Consider the following 18,531-nt stretch of genomic DNA (forward strand, 5'->3'; position numbering starts at 1 on the left):
GCTTTTACTGATAAAGAGAAAAATACCTTATACTGTCGATAAATTCAGTATTTTTTTGTAAAAAAAAAAATAATTCTTTTATAAAATCATTTTCTAAAAGCAGAACTATGCTTACAGTTCAAAACCAAAATGAAGTAGTTATTAGCTTATTCAAAATCTGTAGAAGCTTGTTTGGCTTTCTTAAGTCATGTATAAGTCTATATATAAATAAAAAATTCTCACAAAAACTATTTCAATTTAAAATTTTAGTAAACGTCCTTTTAAATACATTCTAATATCTAAAATGTCTCTCGTGCAAATTATAGTGTCATAAAAAATATATTTTCACTATTTTAAACACTTAAATTCATTCCCGCCAAAAAGTATAATGATCTAAAGAAATCGGTTTGAATATTTGCTTTCATTGAATTTTATTTATTGGATTGAATCTATGCTAATGGATAGCATAGTTATGAATCATTATCAAGCTTAGCGCTTCTGGTAATTTTTAGTGTCAATATATTTTGTGGTGTTTTATCCTCGCCTGGTCTCTCTAGTTCTGTTTTTGTAAGTTGTGGGGAGGGTTAAAAACCGCGCGTAGTCGCTATAATTTTATTCCTGGAAAATCGTCGTCGGTGCTAACCGTAGCACATCGCATAGTTAACAAACGTAACCAAAAGTATTACCCCTTAGCAACTAGACAACTGTCAAACAAAGGGGCCTATTATAATATAAAAAATAATATTAACCCAGCGGAAAGCAATTATACGAACCAAAAATGTTCTCACGACCCAGGTAAGCTTTTTTCTGTAAGGACTTTTCGAGCAGGATGTGTGAGTGTGAACGTGAATGTTTTTTTGGGGCGGGAATTATGCAACATTTCGCGATTCGGGACGAGGAACTTCCCCAGCTGGTAGCCCAGTGACCTAGTCATTCGGTTCAGACGAGTAGCCGCCAAGGCGTCGGTATATATATCAATCCCATTCCCACTTTTTTTCTTCTTTTCTTTTGCGCAGCTTTCATTTTCATTGGCACACAAACAAAATTCACATAGGGATTCCCTATGTGCGAATGAGAGAGGGAGTGTGATTTGCACATGGCCTGGCATTGACCCTTTATTTTCCCACCCTCTTTCGCACTTCCTCTTATTGGGCAAACAGCTGTTTTCAAAATTTTCACTTTTCCCTTCTAATTAATTGCATAAGAGTTTTTTGAATATATCTCTGTTTTTCGGCTGCCAAAACAACAAACAGCTGAAAAAATCAATACGATGCACTGAAAAAATGTGTTATTTCTGATTGTATTAAGAAATTCGTGTTAAATATTAAATATTTAGACTTACATTTATGTGGTGACAAATGTATTTTATATAATTTTTGTGACTCATAATTTGTTATCAAGAGAAAAGTTCTCAAACTTCATTATCTGAAATCTTGTTTTTTCGCATAAGAAAATTTTGCAATGAAATTTCCAAAAATTTTAATAATCAACTTTCAAATCATTTATTTCCTGTGTAGCGAAAAAGCAACACCTTCACGTCCATGGACATGGACATTTCATATATTCGAAAGATGGTCTGGCAAAATTCTAAATTTAGTGTGTATACCGAAAAAATGTGTGTTGTTTCGCCATTGTAAGCATTTTTCGCTGCCAAGTTCATCAAAAATGTTTTCAGCTGGTCCGCTATTTTGCATCTCTTTCCCACGCAAACCGTTAGCTGAAAGCAAAGAAATTCGCTTAATAAAAAATGAAAGAGTTTAATGAACTTTGCTAGGTTTTGCCTTCGGACTCCAGTTAGAACCGAATATTCTTAGGGCTTTCGGACCCTAAAAATAATTAATGGTAGCCGCGCGCACACACTTAGAGATATATAATATCACTCGAAAGCATTTACGACACGCACTTATTCCGTGTATTTGGCTCTGATATGCGAAATTGTTTAGCACTTGACGGTGTGGGGCTCATGTGAGTGGTGTTCAAACAGTTGGGAAAAAATGAAAAATTGACAATTGATAGCGTTACCTAAACGATAATTATCTGGCCAAAGTGCTCGCATTTTGTCAGCTGTAGGGATCTCTGCGGCGTCGTCATGGGGTTTCCATTCCGGCGCACGTCATTAACCGGTTTCAACTTGACCAAAATCCGATACCAACCCTTTCCATTCCCCTAGAGCATGATTTCATCAATGAACCACTAACTCAAATTAGTCACACGCGCTTGTGTCTATCCATTCGCTTCTCTCGTAATTAGCACCATCTGATAGAACTGAAAGCTAGCAAATATACAGATCGCTCTACAGCAGAGGTAAAAATAATAGTATATAGTAAGGAATAGTATTATATCATCGAAACTTGTTTTTAATTAATAGATTGTGCATTGTCAGGTCCATCATTAATTTCAGTAAGCCCTTCAGTACAAGTAGTTAGTGAATGTACTTTGTAATCTTATCTCTATGACTTCTATTTCAAGAACACAATAACATTTTCAAGTTCGGTGATCAAAAATAAAAAAATTAATTTGTTTTGTAATAAAAAAAATACTTTGTTTTTGCGTAATCAGAATGTATACCTTTTACGAATTTGGAGTTTCCGTATTTAACTTATGATAAAACACTAAATTAAGAGATGGTTTATATACATTTTGGATTGAAAACTATAAATAAAAACGATATCTGATGCTAGCATTATAATCGTGACTGTGGGTAGATTTTATCATGATGTTGCCAGGCCATCCGTCCCCCTTATCGCCGGCGTTTTGGATTCCATGGGGGACAGCTGTAAACAATGCGGCTTAGTTTCCTTCTTTTTTGCTTTTCATTTTATATTTTGGCGTGCCCAGCGCGGTGATAAACAAAAAGCAGCTGACGTCGACCTTGAACATGGCTTTTTTTATTCCGGTTGTGTGTGCGTGTGGGGTGTGTGAAAGGGGTTGAATTATGGGTGCGGAAAACCCCCCATAACAATGTCAAGAATGTCAGAGGGGGTGCTCAACGGGTCCATCTCAAAGTCAAGAGTTCCCAGGGGGTGCTCCAATTGCTCAGCTGATAAATGACACCACGTAATGCACTTTTGCAATTTGTAGCTTGTGCGGAACTGTGGGCAAATTGTGCCGATGCGGTACTTCAGCTACAGGAATAACTACTACTACAGTGGCAGCAGCCACATTTCCCGCTCGAAACTATCATGAGGTGGTGGGCGATATCATCTGCCCCTCACAGGTGCGCGGTATAGATCACATCCGTGATCCACGACTCAACAAGGTAAGAAAATACAACATAAATATTATATTTCGATCTTAAGAAATTTCAAATTAATGTTTATAAAAAAACGTATACGTTTTACTGTAAAAATGAATAATCAGGGAGTTCACTTGCCCCGAGACCTAGACATGGGTAATTAATCATCTATAAAATTTGTTTATCAGCCAGAATATTTATAACGTTATAAGGGGAGTCTCCAAACTTGTTTAACTTTTATTAACAAAAAGTTTGCTTATCACTTAAAGATAACACAAATTTTGCGAGCTATTAAAATTCCATTTGAGTTTTGTATAGGATCGAAAAAACATCATTAAGTATCAAATATTATTGTTTAAGCTTTAAATTGACAATTTACTAATCATGTTCATTTTTCTAGGGCCTTGCCTTTACCCTCGAGGAGCGTCAGACTTTGGGCATCCATGGACTGCAGCCGGCGCGCTTCAAGACGCAGGAGGAGCAACTGCAGCTCTGCAAGATCGCTGTGAACCGCTACACGGAGCCGCTGAACAAGTACCTTTACCTCAGCGATCTGTACGATCGTAATGAGCGTCTGTTCTTCCGTTTCCTCTCGGAGAACATCGAGGACCTGATGCCTATTGTCTATACGCCAACAGTGGGTTTAGCCTGCCAACGTTTTGGCTTGATCTACAGACGTCCTCATGGTCTGTTTATCACCTATAATGATCGCGGACACATCTTCGACGTGATGAAGAACTGGCCGGAGCCAAATGTCCGTGCCATCTGCGTTACAGATGGAGAGCGTATCCTGGGCTTGGGAGATTTGGGAGCCTGTGGCATGGGCATTCCCGTGGGCAAGCTGGCCTTGTACACGGCTCTTGCCGGAATCAAACCCCACCAGTGCCTGCCTATCTTGGTGGACGTAGGCACCAACAACATTGATCTGCTAGAGGATCCCCTGTACGTCGGTCTGCGCCAAAAGCGTGTGGTCGGACGGGAGTACGACGACTTCATTGATGAGTTCATGGAGGCGGTGGTCCAGCGTTATGGTCAGAACACATTGATCCAGTTCGAGGACTTTGGCAACCACAATGCATTTAGGTTCCTGGACAAGTACCGTAACACCTACTGCACCTTCAACGATGACATCCAGGGAACCGCTTCCGTGGCCGTCGCTGGACTCTATGCCTCCAAGCGAATTACTGGCAAGTCCTTCAAGGACTACACGTTCCTATTCGCCGGAGCTGGCGAGGCCGCCATCGGCATCGCCGATCTGACAGTTAAGGCCATGGTGCAAGATGGCGTGCCAATCGAGGAAGCCTACAGCAGAATCTACATGGTTGATATCGACGGCTTGCTAACCAAAAACCGCAAGGTTGGTAACCTCGATGGCCACAAAATCCATTATGCCAAGGATATCAATCCCATGACCGATCTTGCAGAAATTGTATCCACAATCAAGCCCAGTGTGAGTAATTGTCGTGCTAAAAGTATCTTTGGCATATTTAACTAATCTTAAACAAATTAACAGGTGCTTATTGGTGCTTCGGCCGCTGCCGGTATTTTCACACCTGAGATCCTGCGTACTATGGCGGATAACAACGAGAGGCCCGTGGTGTTCGCCTTGTCCAATCCCACCAGCAAGGCTGAATGCACTGCCGAAGATGCTTACAAGCACACGGATGTAAGACATTTTAGTTTACCCATATTGAGATGCTTCTAATAAAATGTTTTCTATTGTCAGGCCCGTGTGATCTTCTCGTCAGGATCTCCTTTCCCACCAGTTCAGGTCGGTGACAAGACCTTCTATCCCGGTCAGGGAAACAACGCCTACATTTTCCCAGGCGTGGGATTGGGCGTGATCTGCACAGGCACCCACCACATACCCGACGAAATGTTCCTCATCGCCGCCCAGGAATTGGCCAACTTTGTGGAGCTCAGTGACATTGAGCGTGGATCGCTATATCCTCCGCTGTCGAGCATTCGGGAAGTGTCGATGAACATTGCTGTCGGTGTTACCAAGTGTGCCTACGACAGAGGTAAAGTTTATATTTTTAAAGACATTAGAAAGTATTCATAGCCTCGTGTAGGCCTATACCTATAATCACTTTTTACTAATATAATTTATGTCCTCTAGGCTTGGCATCTACCTATCCGGAGCCGCAGGACAAGCGCAAGTGGCTGGAGAACCAACTGTACAACTTCAACTATGAGAGCTCCATGCCTGCGACATGGGTTTGGCCAAGGATGCCCTACATTAAGACTCGTGATTTAGTGCCCACGGAACTTTATGGAAAACAAAGTGAAAATTAATTTTTCTTTATTTATTTTAGGCGAAGAAAGCCCGCTCATTGCCGCCATCAAATAAAAAGCATTAAAGCGTTCAACTGATTGATGGCACCCGTTCTGTTTTGCATCTAACACACTCTACTACTTCCAAGCGTACACCATCAGCACCAAGCAACCAACCGACTACTAACAAGCCTACTCTAGACTATAAAAATTTTCAAGTGCTCACTCTATTTAAATGTTCGTTGATCTATTCGTTGCCACCGTCAGTCAAGCTCTGAGATTCGGTTCTCCAGCCTCAACTATTCCCAGATTGTTGACTAAAAAATTATTGAAAATATTGTTAATAATACTACTAGACCATTAGTCATCGATACGGGACAGTCGGGGGCTGTGTTATAGACGACGGCGTCATCGGAGTAGCTCTTAAGTGTATTTTGAAATTGTTCATAGTATAATGTATGTATGCTGTTTTTTTATATTTGTATAAATTATCATGTTATTAATTTTGTGATACCAATTCTGATACCGATACCAAATGACGATTTTCACCGACTGTGACGATGACTACGCTTCTGAAAAAAAAGCAATTACGCAGTATTCTATCCTATCACTATCCTATCTGTATTTAATCTGTGCTATGTTTATGGTTTGCTGTAACTTTACCACCCAATAATTGGCTTTGCAGTTCCATTCCCTCGCCGCTTGCCTCAATTCTCCTGCATTATCTGTGCATCCCCCAGCTTCCAGTTTGACCTCCTCTGTCTAATACTAATACTAACTCTGACGGCGGCATCAAGCGAGCTCTATAGCTAAATATTTATATATCAAAATTCACGCTTATTCACCCACCCGAAATTCGACAATTGATTGATTTATCTATTGCTATATGTTCCTTTCGTTGACACACAGAGAGCGAGGAACTTATGTAAATTATCGAACCCCCCTACAAACCGACCGCCTAGAACAATTGGCTAGACAGCAGAGCTAACTGCTTCGAGAACTGGTGAGAGCAACCCAACCAACCATCCAACCGATTCCACATGTAAAACAACTTAATTCGCTGCCGTTAACCTCCAACTATCTAAGTTAATACATTATGATTTCTATCGTTTAGTTCCCTTATATCTGTAGATATATTCAAGTGACGATTATATTTGTTGAGCCATGTCTGATATTTATTAACGCAATTAAGCAGCTTTGTTATAATTTATTGTTACCAAGGTCGCGCTAAAGTATCAATAACTAGAAACCCTATCCCTAATGATCGATCGGACCGATTCAGCCATTGTACCACTGACTAGATGATGATGTACGATAAACAATAAAATAAAAATACAAGTTAAATTACTCACGATTCTGCTTAAAGGCTATCCTTAATAACAAGTATTTGCTTGAGCTCTTCGACTCTTAGTTCTCTGAGCTTTTTTGAGGAGAGAGATTCAACTTTTTCTGAGAGAGAAAGAGAGGGAGAATTCTTAGATCGCTTTTGATTAACCCGTTTTGTTATTATCTCGGGAAGTATAAACAAATGTTTGATATTTGGTTATTCCCATGCATTGTTAATTGTATTCCGGATCACAAAGAGAACATTTGAGGCAGCCCAAAATCTTGAGAGGATGAAGCTCTGATTTAATCTCGATTTCGCTCTCTCATATGCTGGGGGTATAAAACGCAACTTCTCAGCTTACTATCTCCCAGTCGAGCTTGAGACGCCTGTTTGCCCAGAATTCCACGTCACAGTACAGGTTCCGGCCACTCCAGATCAGCTATTTCAGCGAGATGATACGCAGCAGCCTTGCCGTCATATGTGGCATTGCCCTCGTGTTGTCAATGGGCGTAAAATCTGCCCGAGCAGGTTAGAGGATTTCTTCGAATTCGCATCAGTGCAATGCTAATATTGGTGTACATTACATGGGTCAGACTACGCCGACGACTGCACCACACCGGATGGCGATCAGGGTCGTTGCATGCCCCTCTACTCCTGCCGCAACATCGAGGAGAGGCTCACAGAGGCTCAGAAATCCGGTCAAAAGGTTCCGCCCGATTATGCCAGTTATTTGCAAAAGGCCTCCTGCGGCGAGTTCAATGGAGTGGTGAGTTGAAAATCACATTGCCTTATGTCCAAAGATCAATACAAATACATCAAATCAATTTAAACATAATCTTTAATCTATTTAACTGAATCGAACAAAGAAAACCCCCGTTTGGGTAATTATATAAATATAAAAATGTTCATTCAAATGGTTTCAATACATACATAAAGGCAATGTTTATATTAAATAATCTTATTGAGACTGAAATTACTTGTATGACAAGTTTTTTATAGATAACTCAAACTATTTACATATAGAAAGCAATTAAATAATACCTATTAACTTTTTAATTTGTTATATAGCTAGAGAGATTTTTTATTATGTTTTACTTAGATTAACGATCAATAAATAACTAAATTACTAGGAAAATTCTTCGGAAAAGATAATTTTCTTGAATTCTTTGAATATCAAACTTATGAATATTAATATTCTTCTGATCGTATAATTGCTTAATCTACATTTGATGTACTCTTCTCTCTTCCAGCGTCACTTCTGCTGTGCTTCCGCCCAGATCCAGCACAACTCCAAGGTGATGAGCATATTTAAGGATGAAAACTTCGACTGTGGCAATTTTCTCAGTCAACGTGTGGCCAATGGCTATGAGGTGAAGCTTTCCTCCAGACCATGGATGACCTTGCTACGTTACCAACAGTTTAAAGAGTCTCGTTTCCTTTGCGGCGGTGCCCTAATTTCTGATCGTAAGTGTTTTCCATAAGGAATAGTTTTTAAAAGTATTTAATATAAATAATTTGCTACAGGCTACATTTTGACTGCCGCTCACTGCGTGCACGGACTCCAGAATGATCTGTAAGTAAAGGAACTGGTGATACATCATCAAAGATATTTTTGACTAACCCGTTTTGCATTCTTAACCCTTAGCTATGAGATCCGCTTGGGTGAGCATCGCATCTCAACGGATGAGGACTGCCGGCAGCAAGGGTCGCAAAAAGAAGTGTGCCCCGCCGGTTGTGGATGTGGGCATTGAGAAGCACCTGATACATGAGAAGTACGACTCCCGTCACATTATGAACGACATAGCTTTGCTGCGGCTGAAAGAGAGGGTTCCCTTTCAAAGTAATGCATAACTCAAGGCACTTAAAGACAATAACTAATTATATATTCCCCGTTCAGAACATATCAAACCTATTTGCCTGCCCATCACGGATGAACTGAAAGAGAAGGCGGACCAGATAAGTACCTATTTCGTAACTGGATGGGGTACCACGGAAAATGGTTCCTCCTCCGATGTCCTACTCCAGGCGAATGTACCGCTGCAGCCACGATCTGCATGTTCCCAGGCCTACCGAAGAGCAGTGCCTCTCACCCAGCTCTGTGTAGGCGGTGGTGATCTGCAAGATTCCTGCAAGGGCGATTCCGGTGGTCCACTCCAAGCTCCCGCCCAATATTTGGGAGAGTATGCCCAAAAAATGATCGAGTTTGGAATTGTAAGCCAAGGCGTGGTCAGCTGCGGTCAGGTTAGCTTGCCTGGTCTTTATACGAATGTTGGAGAGTATGTCCAGTGGATTACGGATACAATGGCCAGTAATGGCCTGTAAAGAGAGTCATCAACTGTTAGCAGCATCTAGAGTGTATCTTAGTAATTAGAGCAACCCAAAAATATATTATATACATATTTGTAAACAAATGCAAATGCGTTTTAAATAAAAGAACATCTTTCAATATTAAAATGACGATAAATTTGAAGTTAAAGTTAAGATAAACATCAAGAGGAGGTTTTTCTTTGTGTTTTCATCATTTTAATTCCTCGTCGATGAATCATAAATACTTGTAAATCGTTGAATAAAGAATATTAACTGAGCTTATCGCAGACCGGCTAATAACTTCACAATTCTATGAATATTAACAATCAGAATTATTGTGTAATGTGACGTATGAATAATATGGCTGAAAACTTAAGTGATCAAATGGAACATTGTATGTTGGCTAGAGATCTGAAAGCTTTGATAGGAAAGCATTGCACAATTAATCAGAAAGTTCAATCGAATTGTGACCCTCCATTGAAGCTGATTTATGGCCCAAGCTATTAAGAGTCGGAACTTTATAGGGCCCTGAGTTTCCGACCTATCCTAAGTGACGTGCAAACTATACTTAGCAGGATTTTATTTGCCAACCGCAAATTTTGGGGGATTTTTTTGCACGCATGGCGCATTTAGAGATCTTACCCGCGATGTTGGGAATTTCTGTTCTGGAAATTCCATGTTACACATCATATTCATATCCAAGGAACGGGTTTCAATCATGCGACCAGGTAGCCGGCGCGACCTGCACCATGGGCGTAGCCAGGTGAATGGGAAACCAGAGAGCATACTAATTGAGAAAAAAAGTACCGCTTTTAATGGATGTTTAGCACACCTGTTGAACTTTATAGACGCGTGCCAGTCCCCGATACGCGATCAAAGTTCGACTTGTTAAGATTTAGAGAGGGGTTGGCGATACAGAGACATGTTGAGAATGGGAGAGACATCGATTGGCCAGGGGGTTTCCTGGAATTTAATCGCTTTTCCCACGCTCCAAGCTCAAAGATCGCTTTTCGCGCCAATCGAATCGGTATCACCAGTGATGAAACAAATTTTTCACGACTCCTCTTTTAATCTGAAATGGTGCCTGTTTTTTACGTATAAATATGCAATAATTCATAATTATATGGCATTATAAATAATGTTTTCTCTACATATACTAACATTTTGTATTCAAAATATTTATTGACAATCAAAAAAAAAAAAAATTAATCATTGAATAAAGCTAAAGAAAGGTTCGACTTGCTATCGGATATAAAAGTATATATTTAATATAGAGATCTCTATCTACTATCTGTATAGCGTATTATAAAGACGAAACTTAAAAAAGTTTTGTACCTGGCACCAGGTAGTAAAGTATATATAGAATCAATATCGTATCGAGTATCTCTATATTGTAATGTAAGACCCACAACACTAACTAAATATGGTAGCTCATATTTGAAACTACTTTATCTCCTGCTGTGCGACCCGCGTAAGCGTGCTCTTGTGGAAGTGCCGCTAAAACCTGTATTACAGATCTGGGATTGCGCTCAGCTATTGATCATTAATGCTGGCTGCATTGGATTGGCGCTTCCCCGAGCACGCGAGTCCGAGCTACAAAAGCTCACACACGACGACCTGCGGTTCATTACAAGTTGATCTGTTCAGCGCGCAAGTTGGAGAACTTAATCGTGATCGGGAACAATCAGCATTCGGACTTAAGACAGGTTGTTAACAATACCAGGAACACCTTCCACATTGATTACTGATCACTAATCACAGCAATAAGTCAGGATGGTACTTACGGCGATTCTAAGTCTAGGTCTAGTCTTGTGCATCTTGCCACTGCTGGTTCTGAGCCGTAAGTAATTAAAATGATTTAATATCAGGAAGGTGTTTACAATTTAATTGAAATACAGAGAGCAGTTGCGTCACTCCGGCGAGAGCGGCAGGTCAGTGTATTCGGTACCAGGAGTGTCCTTTTGTGCAGAAGATCATCGGCATATACGGCCGTAACATACCGCGGAGAATTCATAACCAAATCACACAGATGGAGTGCAAAAGCACAACAAATACAAGAGTAAGTTGACAATATTATTTTTAGTCTTATTTCATTGATCGAAGTTTGGGATAATAAGAGCTTTTATAAAGTATCCAATAATTTAGGAAAAACCATTTTATAACAAATCTAATCTAATTTTTTAGGAGTTCCATCTTTGCTGCCCCAATGAGGCGACACCGCAATCCAATCAGGAGTCTCAGAGGAAGGTTGTGCGATCGGAGGGTGGAAATCTGAACCGCTATGATCAGCGGGGTCTCCAACTGCTGGACAGGGTGTCCAACTGCGGAAACAAAGGCAATCCGAAGGTCAGTGGAGGAAAGACAGCCAAACCCGGTGATTTTCCCTGGGTGGCACTGCTTAAGTACAAGATCAACGATCAGCGTCCCTTCCTCTGCGGCGGCAGTCTGATCAGCGAGCGCCACATCCTAACTGCCGCTCATTGCATCGTGGACCAGCCTGAAGTGTAAGTTCCTTAAAAATAATAAACAAAAATTTATCAGAAAAGTGTTTGAAAAGAAAAGTAAAGATATGTATTTTAAGTTTCCTAATCTGATGAAATCATATTAAGTTCATATTGGTAAACAATCTTTAAAAATTTTGCAAATGCTGGTACTATTTGAATTCCCAACAGTTGACTAATGTCTGAAACTGGTTCTTATTTCAGAATTGCGGTTCGTCTGGGCGAGCATGATCTTGATACGGAGGAGGACTGTCACTATTTGGGCGGGATTAACCGCGTCTGCCTACCGCCCTACGAGGAGTACGGCATTGAGAAGATACACGTGCATCCCAACTACGTTCATGGGGAGATCAGTTTTGACGTGGCCATCATTAAGCTGGATCGAGTGGTTAAGGAAAAATCGCATATTAAGCCCGTCTGCCTGCCCATCGATCGGCGATCCCAGGAACTGGCCTATGATCAAAGCTTTTTCGTCGCCGGCTGGGGTGGAACTGAGAAAGCAACGGTCGCTTCTAAATTACAGCAGGCGTTGATCACCAGGAAGAATCTGGACGAGTGTCGTCAGTATTACAACAAGGGCGAGGTGAATGACAACCATATTTGTGCCACAGGAACCGGAATCAAGCATACGTGCCAGGGTGACTCCGGTGGCCCCGTGTTCTTCAAGCACCAATTCAAGAACACCTACCGAGTGGTTCAGTACGGCGTGGTCTCCTTTGGCGGAAAACTCTGCGGCCGCAACAATAATCAACCAGGAATCTTCGCTAGCGTTATCGATATGCTTCCCTGGATCACTCAGAACCTGCAGTAGAGCCACCTGATACATCTGATTAACCTAACTGACACCATCTTATTTATATCCGTAGTCTTAAGGTCCCTTGCCATAGTTCTTCTAGAGGATTCCCTAGCTTTGTAAATTTATTTAATATATGATATAAGCAGCAATAATCAGAAGAAGTGTTTATTTCGGTGGGTTTATCAAGTAAAAAATACGGGTGTTGAATTTTGATACCTGAGATGAATTACCTAAGTAGGTTTTTGAAAATCGACTGCCTGCTTATTATTAGTTTTTTTAAACTAGACCTAAAGATACATTAATCTTAGTCATACTTTTTTTTAGTTAGTGATATAAGATTTTTCTCATTTAAACAATGCTTGTTTCGAATCAAATGCAGTGGTGCATAGCCTACTGACTCATAGGTATTTATATAGTTAAAGCTTTGCTTAAGATAGAGGGTTCCGAATAAGTTTGATTCACGAGCGTTATAGCCCCAGCATCTTACAATGTTATGTTTTGATATTTTGTAGAAAAATATCACTCAATAAAAACGTGATTTCTGAGAAATTAAATAATTGCAATCATTCTGACACGCAATTACACTAAACTTTTTCTCCATATACTGATTTAAACTGCAACTTTTGATCGAAAAATATATCCAAAGATCTGAGTCATCAGTAATGGTAATGCTATTGGTATGCTATTATTTGCGGTTAGCTCATTGCATTTATTGTCCATATAAGATACATATGACTTGGGCTTAGAATCCGACTAGAAATTATATAATTTTTAGTTTCCAATACATACCTAGCATTTATCCAATATATATATTATATATTTACTGTAGTGAACAAAGATATAGTGTTTGGAGCATTTGGTGCATTTGACCAATATGATTTATGAATTTAGGATGTCTATCTAAATAATCACCAGGCGCGACTGTTTCATGTTGGCTTTAACATTGAACTAAATTCAAGCCAATAAAACAGGACAGTTAACTTAATGTGGCCCAAAGAGGAAACAATGGAAAGATTGATATCATATCGGCCTTTTGTTAACAAAAGCTCGTCGCTGAAAAGGACACGAAGGAAAAGTTGGTCAAACAGTTTGATTTTTTCTGCTGAGAAGTTCACAATGCACTGGGGATTCTTTTTAAAGATGTAAGTTTTTATATATTAGGTACTTCTGACTGTGAGACTAACTTTATTTCAGGATTCTCTACTTGATAACTTTTTACCATACACTGCCCTTCTTTGGAAGCGTTTCAATGTCTCTGCTTCACAGCTATCTCTCCTCGTCGGTTTCATTTAACTTGGATACTATATAGTAAGCTGAATAATATTAATTTACTTCAGAAATATATAAATATATATTCATATTCCTAAGCTTAAATTGGAATTCCACTTTTCCGGCTATAACTGTATGCGAGATATACAACGCCGAAAGGATTTGGGACCTAAGTGACTCACATTTCGGCGTGGAGCACGATATGCATGTGGATGACTTCATCTCGGAAATAGTATTTTATCGAGGGGTTTGCAGCAGTTGTGAGGATTGCAGCAAGATGCGATGTCCTGACAACTTCACCATGCTGGTGGATGTGGTTTGTTCTATACCTAATTGTATCTGATTGAAAGGTGCTATATAATATCCTTGAATCACTACAGTTTCGCACTAAATGCCACCAGTTACTGGTGAATTGCAGCTATCTAAACGATATGTTTGACTGTTGCGACCAGTTTTTACCATTGCCCACGGAGTATGGATTATGTTACTCCTTCAATTCACATCAGGCGCGCAAGGTGTCCCATGTCCAGTTCACCAATAACCGGATTACCGGACCAGGACATCTAAATTTCCATGCCGCCGCCGATATCCAACTGTACGTTCATGCTCCTATTGATGTGCCCTATCAGTTTTCTGAGGGTATGATTCGAGAAACAGTATTACTTGGTCACTACAAGGAGCTAATCCTGAATGTTATCGAAGTTCACAACGACGAAAGTGTCCAGGATCTTAGCTTGGAGCAGCGGCGATGTCGATATGGCAATGAGCATGTGCCGGAAAGGCAGGGAATCTATGACTTTTACAGCTACTCCGGATGCGTGGTGGAATGGTAATTCTTGGAAATCTTATAAAAAAAAACCCTAATTAAATTTATATATCTTAGCACCGTGCTTCTCCAGCTTGATAATTGCAACTGTACCAGTCATTTTATGGCCACTCCTGGCCAGAATTATATGCCCGCCTGCGACTACCGTGGCCTAATCTGTCTAACAAGGATCCGGGATAAAATCATGTCAGAGCGCAAGTCGTGTGAGTGCATGAGTTCTTGCGAGGAGCCTGAGTACAATATTATTTACAACTCGGCGGATGAGTAAGTACATTTTCAAGTCATGATTAGTCCAACATTTCAAAAATAAATTATTATAAAAAATAAATTGAATCTAAATATAATGCTTACGCCTTTAATAGATAAGGAAATAGGCTATTATTAAAGTTCCTCTTTTAATGTCTAGGGATGATGAAGCCACTGATGATGTATCAGAAATCCGAGTGGCTCTAGTGGAGCTGCCCACGCAACGCTACGTTCGTCGGGTAACCAAAACTATCCTTGATTTCTTAAGTAAGCTTTAACATCTTTGATTAGTACCTATAATATCTGAACTGGAACCTATATTTTTAGTTTCTCTTGGAGGTCTGGTTGGCTTGTTCTTCAACACATCCGCTTTGCGAATAGTGGAGGCCATTGTACTTTGTCTGCGATATAGAAAAACGATGGTTAAGTGGGTTAAACGGATATTTCTTGGCACGGTTAGATATATACAGATCTTGGACCAGACGAATTAAATCACAATAAGTTTTAAATCATAAGTGTCTTTCTTTAGGGAGTATGTGTGGGCAAGGCTATGTAGCGGGTATACTATATGGGAGAGTGGGAGCTCAGCTCCTTGCCATTTTCTGTGCCACATATGCTGTATTCTCCGAGGAACTATGCCAGGCTGCTGGCGTTATGAACTGCATTAGGGTTTCCAGATAGTCCGGTAGGTACATAAAACTGGAGAAGATTACCAGGGACAACATAATCAGAAAGAATCCGTCTGATGGGGAGATAATCTGAATTAGCAATCAAATTGATCTTCGAACTTCTATACTTACTGATTAACTTCTTCTCCCAGGGCTCCAGCATATTAATGCATGTCACCAGTTCATATTGGCGGTAGGCGTGGCTGGCCAAGTGTTTTAAATTCAACATTTTCGATGACTAAAGTCCAATAAAATCGCGTCGCAGGAAATAAAATGGTAAACAAAAAACATATGTTTCGTGGTGTAACCAGATGTACGACATCAAGCTATCTTGCTAGCAGCTATCGTTATCGCATTTTACAGCAACCAGCTTTTAACAGCTAACTAGCTTAACATAGCAATTTAAGGTAAAATAATAATGTTAAGTCATATGGCGCGCTTGTTTTGATTATATTGTTTCTAAATTTTTGTCTCCAGAGTGTTTAATAATGCAATTAGTTACTTTATTAAGATATAAAGTAAGTTAAACTTACTTATTAGGCTCTAGTAAATATATAAATATACGAATTCCTTGAAGTTAATCGAGTTTCATAGACTTAGCAGCCATCGGCAAAAAGAGCTATGGCAAAAGGTCCATCTGTGTCCAGCGAAAACCTCAATATATTTAATAGATCCTGCTGGGATATCTCTCAGAGCAACTCGAATAAGATCTTAACGGGGAATAAAGCTCTGGACAGACATTTTGGAGGTGGAATATCCTTGGGTCATATTGTAGAGCTGATTGGCAATTCGGGTACTGGGAAAACCCAAATGTGGTGAGTCCCTTCGTTCTTAATAGTATTTCTTAATAATTTTTACGGACTTATTAAAACATTAATTGATAGTTTGCAATTGTGCCTGAATGTTCAAATTCCCAAGGCTGTTGGCGGCTTGGAAGGAAGTGCTTTGTTCATTGACTCTCGACAAGATTTTCATCCGGACAGATTGCTAGGTTAGTCCATTGCATATATTTCTTTCATATATGTACATATGTATTAATTTAAATTTTTACTTTTAGGTTTAGCTCAGATACTGGAGAGGCAATATGAGCACAAAGTACCTGAATTTAAAGCCCTCAAAATGCTGCAAAAAATCTACCATGTCAGATGTCCCAATGTGGTTCAGTTAATGGCCACCGTTTTGAGCTGTCATCGGCATCTTGGAGATCATCCAGATGTAATTTTTGATTTTATTCCTCCTTAAGATAAACCATTTCCTGTGTAAAGTCTAATTTGATGAAACATTGAATGAATCTTAAGCAAAACTGCCATTTAAAACCCAACTGTCGTTTCAGATTAAGCTGATTGTAATCGACTCCCTGGCATTTTCTCTGCGAATGCTCGAAGATGGCGCCCGGCGTTACGAGTTGCTTTTGGAACTGCATGAAAGTATGAGGAGACTGCAACGTCAACACGAATTGGCAGTAAGTCTTTAAAACCTATCAATTTCCTTTTGCTTTCATAATTCAATCCACTGACAGTGGGTCGTCACCAATGTGCTCACGCATCGCTGCGTCAAGGATCAGTTCCGCGTGGAGCCCGCCTTGGGGTACCAGCATTCGCACCTGATCAATGAGCGCATCTGGTTTTCGTCCAGCTCTGATCTTCACTTGGGCAAGTCGTGGAGAACAAGTAGATTAATTGAGGAATCTGATTGAGACTGCATTGGCTTGGCTTGTTATTTTCTCAGCTTCACTTTTACTTTTTTTCGGTTTAAAGAATTTAGTTTAATTACTCGAAGGTAATAGTAATATTAAAAGAATGAGCTTCTCAAGTCCTAGTTTTAAGAATTGTGTAATTAATTAATTATTAATTATTAGTTATATTATGTATTAAGTTTCTTCTTATATAATGTGTTAAATAATTGTAATTTTAAGGTTTGTAGTTAGAGATAAAACTGTATTTTGAAATACAATTTGTTTAAATACATATAAATTTAAACATAGAATATTGGCCAAATATGAATAGTTATAATAGAAAACAGGAACCTCAACCGTTTGCATTAAATCGCATTGGTACAGAAAACAAAGCTACAGCTAGCACACACCTAGCCAGCTGTTGGCACTTGCTAAAAGCTCCTCCGATCACCTCCACTCCACGAGGACCCCGATTCCTATCGATGGCGCAGTTCCAGATTGACAGGCGAGCACTGCCTGATTTATGCGCGCAGCGCAGGAATGTGGCAAAGTGTAAAAAGTGTTTACACATACGAACGGCGACACCCAAACCAGACTGCAGCTCGCTAGCCTGCGGCCTTTTGATTATACACGTAGAAAAATTTGAGATTGTTATTATTTTTTTTCAATATATGTTAAAAATTTAACAAATCCATCGGAAACATTGGGATCTTTATTCAAAGAAAAGTATAAAAAACTTAAGAAATCAATGGAATTATCTTAATTTTATTTTGTATAGTTTCTTCTCAGTGCATACTAGTGCTGAACATGGAGCTCCGAGTAGCAGCTAGTCACGCATATGCAGCGACAACTAATTCAATTTCCACTTGCCAGAAGGAGGCGGCTGTTTAGCCGAGTGTGCACGCCTAATTGGTAATGCGATCGGCTTTATTGAGGCGCTGGAGTCGAAGCAGCACTTGTGGCTATAGCTCTACCCATATAGCTTTGGCTCTGGATCTGAATCTGTGGATGCGACTGGGCCTGGTGGCTGGCGAGGCATTTGCTGATGTCGTACCGGTGCTGGTGCAGTCACAGGCTATCGCTGTCGCTCAGCGCAAATCCCATTACGTGCGATCCGTTTCGAGCCATAAACATGTAACAGCTGCAGCACAGCCCCCTCCTTCCCAGCTTGCACCGATCCCACCCGATCCTAACCGAGTTTCCTGGCTTCCAGCGGCGCAACTTGTCGCTCGAACTTAATTGCCTTGGTTGCGCTTATGACTTTCGTGTGCAATGCATCCTCATCCACATCCACATCTCCGCTCTGTGACTGCAGCATTAGAAAGTAACTCCAACCCGCGAAAAGCTATGGCTATCAACATCGGGCTCGCATCGTCTTCGTCGTCATCGCTCGCCTTCGCCTGTCGCGGAGTTGCTGGCGCTATTTTC

General features: G+C 40.2%; 6 protein-coding genes across 8 annotated transcripts; 5 read left to right on the plus strand and 1 right to left on the minus strand.

Moving 5' to 3' along the window:
* The first annotated feature begins 546 nt into the window (after positions 1-546).
* On the plus strand, positions 547-6,832 carry LOC108115856 (NADP-dependent malic enzyme). Of its 2 annotated transcripts, none has more exons than XM_017227481.2 (7): positions 547-774; positions 3,061-3,238; positions 3,615-4,664; positions 4,728-4,880; positions 4,941-5,235; positions 5,334-5,498; positions 6,398-6,832. In XM_017227481.2, exons 1-7 carry the CDS (start codon positions 758-760, stop codon positions 6,415-6,417), a joined length of 1,878 nt encoding a protein of 625 aa, XP_017082970.1. In that variant the 5' UTR covers positions 547-757; the 3' UTR covers positions 6,418-6,832. The 2 variants fall into 2 exon arrangements, with proteins under 2 accessions (XP_017082970.1, XP_017082971.1); XM_017227482.2 differs by having other exon boundaries at positions 5,334-5,462; positions 5,530-6,832.
* Positions 6,833-7,172: 340 nt separating this feature from the next.
* LOC108115857 (serine protease grass) lies at positions 7,173-9,430 on the plus strand. The gene is given in 7 exon segments (XM_017227483.2): positions 7,173-7,343; positions 7,409-7,581; positions 8,066-8,279; positions 8,340-8,388; positions 8,461-8,518; positions 8,520-8,655; positions 8,713-9,430. Coding segments are annotated over 7 exon segments (1,131 nt in total). The 5' UTR covers positions 7,173-7,267; the 3' UTR covers positions 9,138-9,430.
* A 1,315-nt stretch (positions 9,431-10,745) lies between these two features.
* On the plus strand, positions 10,746-12,571 carry LOC108115765 (serine protease grass). 2 transcript variants are annotated; one of them, XM_041818771.1, is made up of 5 exons: positions 10,790-10,828; positions 10,884-10,962; positions 11,021-11,181; positions 11,307-11,626; positions 11,828-12,571. In XM_041818771.1, the coding sequence occupies exons 2-5, from the start codon at positions 10,896-10,898 to the stop codon at positions 12,432-12,434; spliced, it is 1,155 nt and encodes a 384-aa protein (XP_041674705.1). In that variant the 5' UTR covers positions 10,790-10,828; positions 10,884-10,895; the 3' UTR covers positions 12,435-12,571. The 2 variants fall into 2 exon arrangements, with proteins under 2 accessions (XP_017082822.2, XP_041674705.1); XM_017227333.2 differs by having other exon boundaries at positions 10,746-10,962.
* A 964-nt stretch (positions 12,572-13,535) lies between these two features.
* LOC108115742 (pickpocket protein 19) lies at positions 13,536-15,251 on the plus strand. The gene is made up of 7 exons (XM_017227313.2): positions 13,536-13,561; positions 13,614-13,727; positions 13,788-14,004; positions 14,069-14,517; positions 14,572-14,778; positions 14,921-15,027; positions 15,088-15,251. The coding sequence occupies exons 1-7, from the start codon at positions 13,536-13,538 to the stop codon at positions 15,249-15,251; spliced, it is 1,284 nt and encodes a 427-aa protein (XP_017082802.1).
* On the minus strand, positions 15,184-15,725 carry LOC108115778 (serine palmitoyltransferase small subunit B). The gene is made up of 2 exons (XM_017227349.1): positions 15,561-15,725; positions 15,184-15,502 (listed from the first exon to the last, which is right to left on the minus strand). Exons 1-2 carry the CDS (start codon positions 15,655-15,657, stop codon positions 15,345-15,347), a joined length of 255 nt encoding a protein of 84 aa, XP_017082838.1. The 5' UTR covers positions 15,658-15,725; the 3' UTR covers positions 15,184-15,344.
* A 152-nt stretch (positions 15,726-15,877) lies between these two features.
* On the plus strand, positions 15,878-17,395 carry LOC108115781 (DNA repair protein RAD51 homolog 3). The gene is made up of 5 exons (XM_017227353.2): positions 15,878-16,243; positions 16,313-16,419; positions 16,486-16,643; positions 16,762-16,890; positions 16,948-17,395. Exons 1-5 carry the CDS (start codon positions 16,050-16,052, stop codon positions 17,122-17,124), a joined length of 765 nt encoding a protein of 254 aa, XP_017082842.1. The 5' UTR covers positions 15,878-16,049; the 3' UTR covers positions 17,125-17,395.
* The last annotated feature ends 1,136 nt before the right edge of the window (positions 17,396-18,531 follow it).

This window comes from Drosophila eugracilis, unplaced genomic scaffold (assembly GCF_018153835.1).
Source record: "Drosophila eugracilis isolate 14026-0451.02 unplaced genomic scaffold, ASM1815383v1 contig_367, whole genome shotgun sequence".
In the NCBI taxonomy this organism is placed as follows: Eukaryota; Metazoa; Arthropoda; class Insecta; order Diptera; family Drosophilidae; genus Drosophila; species Drosophila eugracilis.